Here is a 5,358-nt window from a genome sequence, read left to right as displayed (position 1 = left end):
TATTCATTTTGATGATAACTATTTCCGTCAGTTTGGGCTAAAGAACTCCACCATCTTCGTTCAGTTCATCTCCATTGCGGTGTTATGTATCTAAAATTAAAATATATTTAGATACATTCCTTTTTATTCATTTTGATGATAACTATTTCCGGACGGAGGGGGTTGTAGGTAAGCTAGCCAAGTAGGGTACAAAGTGCTTACAATTCTATGCTCGTATACAACCAAACAACAATGTTGGTCTTTTGCATGCATAAGCTCAACTAGACCATACTGATGCAACGAATAGGCAGCATACTATTTATAGGCTAAAAACGGCAGCTGAGAGACCCAATAAGCAGCACTCCACCCAGTGGAGATAAAAATAGATGTGCGGCACAAACAGTGTTGTAACTTATTAAGCAAGTCAAAATTTCTTGAATGAATCATCCATGACGCTCCGACCGTGTCTACAAGCCTAGAGGCTCTTCTAGTTCTTGCAACACACACACACACACACACACACACACACACACGCACACACAACAGACGCTACAGAGTACAGACACCACTCGTTTCTTTCACTTTTTAATAACCTGTCTCACCCTCTTACTTTTAGGACCATCTATATAATCTCTCTCTCGCTCTCACTCTCTCTCTTCTGACGCTGCTATGCTCTCACCGGATCAAAACCTTGTTTCCCATCGGAGGGAGTGGGACGAAGCTCTCTCTCTAGCTCACCAGCTGCTGGTTGCCGTAGAAGGGGTAGGCTCCATACGCAGGGGCATACATGTTCGGGTGCGGGACGGGGGATGCGTAGCCGTACCCGCCGTAGAACGGCGTGCCATAGTACATATTGTTGTTGTTCCTCCTGTTGCCGGAATCGCCCCTAGACTGAAAACAAGAAAACAGTGGATTAGCGTCATGGAATCCATTAAGACAAATACCTTTAAAATCAACAGATTCTATATACAGTTGACAGAAACAGAGTTAACAAGTAGTAGCAAAGGCAACCCGTCTTAGCTGCAGGAAAAGAACAACTGCACGGCCTAGCTTAAAATTTCGAGGACCAGTACAACCTAACAAGCGCTGTGCTAATGTTTGCTCATGTTACCAACAAGTGTGCCAAATGAGACTTTTTGAAAAACAAATAGTGAATCATTCAAAGTTATATTTATTGAGTGGCAAGAGATAGAAGACCCCTTGTGCCTACACAGATGTTGTCCCTGATTTAACAATGAAGTGAGAACCGAGCATCGCTTGGTTGTCTAATCCTACACTCTGCAGGTGATGGTTGTCTAATCCTACACTCTGCAGGTGACTCAGGCTGTTTCCTTCTATCAGGAAAATACCGCCAAGGGCTAGTCCAGGTTGGTCTCAACATTTTTATTTAACAATGAAGTGATGACTGATCTACTTATCTCTGAGCTCGAATGTTTTCCATGAAGGCATGGCATTCAGTCAACAAGCACCCTCAAAATGCATAGCCTTAAAATAAAGCTACAGATGGGCCACAGGGCATATATTACACAATCATGGCATTGCCCTTTTTACATAGCCACACAGCACGCAAGGTATGTAGAACAGATCACAGGCTGAATGAGAGGATAGGAAGCTTGGTTGCTTAGTTGTACCAAAACTAGGTTTGCAAAATGAACTGAGCTAAACTAAACAAGGATTAAACTAGTCTGCATGTTCAAAGTTTATTTAGTACTCAGTCCCATAATGTAAGACGTTTTTTCACACTACTCTAGTGTGGAAAAACGTCTTGCATTCTGGGACGGAGGGAGTATTAGACTAGAAACAACTACCAAGCATAAGGCTGCAACTATAGAAAATAATTGTGTTGGAATAATTGCTAGCATATGGGACAAGAAGGAACAGATCCATTATAGCAGGAACGTTTCAATTCCCACATCAAGTCAGCGCTAGTCCGTATTAGTCATAAATCAATTAAACATGGACACAACAAAGTAGCCTTTCATGGGAAAGATCATTATCATATAGGAAAAGAAAATATCATATATGGAAATTATCTTGCAAGGCTAATTTGTTATAGTACATCCAATTTATAGTCATCCATAGGTTACTGACAAATTTTCCAAACTTAACTTAAGAGTTTTCAAACATAGTGGTCATTGTACTTTTACCAAGATGATTGGTTCAATGCAAACTCATACTATAGCAAGGAATGATCAAAGAAGGAAACAGTTAAGAGGCACATGGCCAACCTGTTTGTGTGATGGGCTGCGGCCCCACGAAAGGCGAACTGCCTGCTTTCCAATGACAGCCCCATTCAATCCTTGCAGTGCTTCTTCTGCATCAGTTCTAAAACAGTGGCACAAATAAAAGTATAGCTTGTAAGTTACATAGAAATAACCAGTAAAACACATAAGAACTTCAGAAAAGTACCTGTTGACATACTGAACAAAGCCACACTGCTTCCCTAGAGGAATTTTGACAGAGGCAACATCACCATATTTGGCAAATGATTTCCTCAGCTCGTCTTCACTAACATTTGGGTCGAGCCCACCAACATATACCTAAAGCAGGTTGAGAATTTCAGATTAGAAACTAAGAAGCTACAAGGTTAACAAACACTATGAAAACACCAGTATACACACCGTTCTGTTATTTGAATCACCATCTGAATGGCCAGGGGTTGAGGAACCAGAATCACCTGAAGTTAATAGTCATTAAGTTGCGCAACAAGGATTAAACCTATACGGATCTCGTATGAGAAAATAACCAATTCCATATCGCCCTTAACAAAGAAGCAGAATACATGACATGCTCCATATATGAATACAAGGACTTATAGCAATTGAAGCAGTAGAACTGGCCCCACTACAGGCAGTAGGAACACTAGCACCACAGTGGAAGTGGATTTGTTTGTTTGATACTATCTGTTAATCTACACAGGTCATGTACATAGTCCAGAAAGGCAAAACAAGTACAGATAGATGATCAATAACTTCTTCATTAAAAACAGGATGTGTACTGAAAAAAACTACTCCCTCGGTCCCACAATATACATAGCTTGAAAAACGATCTTATATTGTGGGACAGAGGGAGTAATAGGAGAACACTACGACAACATCAGGGTCATACAAAGGTATGAGTAGATTTTTCCAAAACAAATAGTGATAGTAATGATAGGTACAATGTGGCCATAAAATGAGTCAAATTTAGTGCAAGTTAAAGCACTTGTACGAAAAATACAAGACAATCCACAAACTAACAAAAAGAAGGTTGTACAGTTTAGGGCTGCAGAACAACCGCGAAGAAGGGACATACCAGAGGTTCTTCTAGGCGTTGCAGGTCCTACGCGAATCGGTCTAGTAGAGCAATAAACACCGTTCATTTCAGTCATTGCATGAGCTTTGTCGGTATCATCTCCAAATCTAACAAATCCATAGCCCCTAGAACGGCCTGTGTTTGCATCAATGATAACTTTAGCTCCTTTCACGGAGCGATACTTGCTAGCAAAAAGCTCCATCAACATTTCATCAGTAACATCAGCAGCTAAATCACCAACAAAAATTGAGTGGTCAGAGACAACTTCTGATCGCTTTTCACCCATGCTATAGGATGCCCAGTTCAACTTAAAGGCTCGATCAGTGTTGGGCATCACATGACCAGTAAAATTCTGAAGAGCTTTGTCTGCTGATGCATGGGAAAAGAACTCTACAAAACCATATCCCTCTGATTGTCCAGTTTGCCTATTGCGGATAACTTTTATTGTTACCACCTATGAAGCAGATGTAGAGAAAAGGGTGAGTAAACTAGTACTTGGGTAAGAGAAGAAATACGCAATGATTGAAGGCAAAAAAATAGATGAACCCGTGAGTGGTTCACATTCATTATGTCTTTTAATAAACCTATCATGGTTGCTGTTTGTGAAGGATAGTTCCTGCCAAATTGTACAAACACAAGAACGCGTACAACTTGCTTTCTTCGTTAACCATCTTCCAGACAAAGTACTTGCCACCTTTCCCAATTCCTGTCCACGTCAGTAAGCAAACCTCCCAATAAAAGATAGTCGTAATTGGTCAAGGCTTTCATTATGGCTTCCTTTCACCCCTCCAACCGTTACTTCACTTATTCCGTAATCACCAAAATGCAAACTAGCTCAGCTCGTTCACAATGTTCATTAAATTATGCGTGCCAAGACTGTTTCCTCCAAACGAGTACTAACCAAACTAGTATAAATCCCCAAAGTCGGCACCTTTGGAAGCTAGCATCGCAAAGAATAATGCTATTTTGTTTGTTATTACAATTCAGAAAGAAGAAGAAATGGCTTGCAGTGATGGAAGTAATAACCATTCAAAGAAGAGCATTCCATCCGTACTACGTATATTGAATGGCCTTAAAGTTGGCGCCTTGAGCAACTTTTCACGGCTAATTATAGAAGCATCGCCTTTTATTCGCATCAAGCGACGACAAAGCACAAAATATACGCTTTCATGGCAATTTGATGGCACAACACATGAATCAACACAAAAGAATGGGGCGAATCTTACTGTATTCGCGAGATCTAGTACGGACAAGTCCGGATCGGGAGAGAACACGAACCTCGCCGCTGGGGCCGAAGCAGTTATGGAGGTAGTTCTCGTCCATCCAGTACTGGAGGTCGCCGACCCAGATCGTCTTATTCTCCTCGCAGCCGTTCCCGCCGGATCCGGCCGCGGGTGGGGTCGGCGTGCGTCGCCCGGCCGCGGCAGGGGGAGGCGGCGGCCCCGGCGCGTAGTGCTTGGCGAACTGCGGCGGCGGCGGGGGCGGGGCGGCCACCATGGACGGCGGCGGGTAGGGGAGGACGACCCACCGCGGCTGCGGCATGTGATGGTGCGGGTGCGGGTGATGCGGAGGTGGGTGCGGATGTGGGTGCGCGTGGGGGTGGTGAGGCGGCACGGCCACCTGTGACTCCGTTGTGGTCGCCGCCATCTGCATCGCCGCCCGCGCCGCCGCCGCCGAGGAGGGTCGCCTGGGGTTGGGGGAGTCTCGTGAGGTTGCGGAGGGCGGAAAGAGAGGGTGCCCGTGGGTGAGGTGACTGGATATATAGCGGGCTGGCGGCGGATTCAGGCCGTCGGATCTAGGAGTTCGTTATTGTGCTGGTCGTTGATTGAATGGGGGAGGCAGGCTAACGTGTAGGGCCGGTGGGAGGTCCCAGATTTGGAGCGCGTTGGTAGCTGGCTAGCTGCCGTTATAGCGCTGCCAGTGTGGGCCCTGTGGTTTGGGAGTGCGATTGGAAAGTGTTTTTCTTTTTCTTTTTCGGGAGTGTTGTTGCTGCTTTATATGATGCGAATTTATTATGCTGTCATAAATCAGTGTATGGTTGAGTGTCTTGCGACAGCATTTGGCAAATAAAGAACCAAATAAATA

At 44.1% G+C, this 5,358-nt stretch overlaps 1 protein-coding gene across 2 annotated transcripts; it reads right to left on the bottom strand.

Annotated features, from left to right (window-relative positions):
• Positions 1-368: 368 nt before the first annotated feature.
• Positions 369-5,010, bottom strand: LOC119364436 (polyadenylate-binding protein RBP47-like). 2 transcript variants are annotated; one of them, XM_037629909.1, is made up of 6 exons: positions 4,552-5,010; positions 3,274-3,727; positions 2,601-2,623; positions 2,389-2,519; positions 2,208-2,304; positions 369-870 (listed from the first exon to the last, which is right to left on the bottom strand). In XM_037629909.1, the coding sequence occupies exons 1-6, from the start codon at positions 4,924-4,926 to the stop codon at positions 709-711; spliced, it is 1,242 nt and encodes a 413-aa protein (XP_037485806.1). In that variant the 5' UTR covers positions 4,927-5,010; the 3' UTR covers positions 369-708. The 2 variants fall into 2 exon arrangements, with proteins under 2 accessions (XP_037485806.1, XP_037485805.1); XM_037629908.1 differs by having other exon boundaries at positions 2,601-2,656; positions 4,552-5,009.
• Positions 5,011-5,358: the final 348 nt, after the last annotated feature.

Source organism: Triticum dicoccoides, chromosome 2B (assembly GCF_002162155.2).
Source record: "Triticum dicoccoides isolate Atlit2015 ecotype Zavitan chromosome 2B, WEW_v2.0, whole genome shotgun sequence".
In the NCBI taxonomy this organism is placed as follows: Eukaryota; Viridiplantae; Streptophyta; class Magnoliopsida; order Poales; family Poaceae; genus Triticum; species Triticum dicoccoides.
Note: the sequence above shows the minus strand (reverse complement) of the source record. Positions and strands in the feature narration are given on the sequence as shown.

Coding starts and splice junctions, on each gene's coding strand:
- LOC119364436 (XM_037629908.1), bottom strand. CDS start 4,926: ATGCAGATGGCGGCGACCACAACGGAGTCACAGGTGGCCGTGCCGCCT. Junction 3,728..4,551: donor GCTTCGGCCCCAGCGGCGAG/GTTCGTGTTCTC, acceptor TCTGCTTCATAG/GTGGTAACAATAAAAGTTAT. Junction 2,520..2,600: donor GTGATTCAAATAACAGAACG/GTGTGTATACTG, acceptor AACCTGCTTTAG/GTATATGTTGGTGGGCTCGA.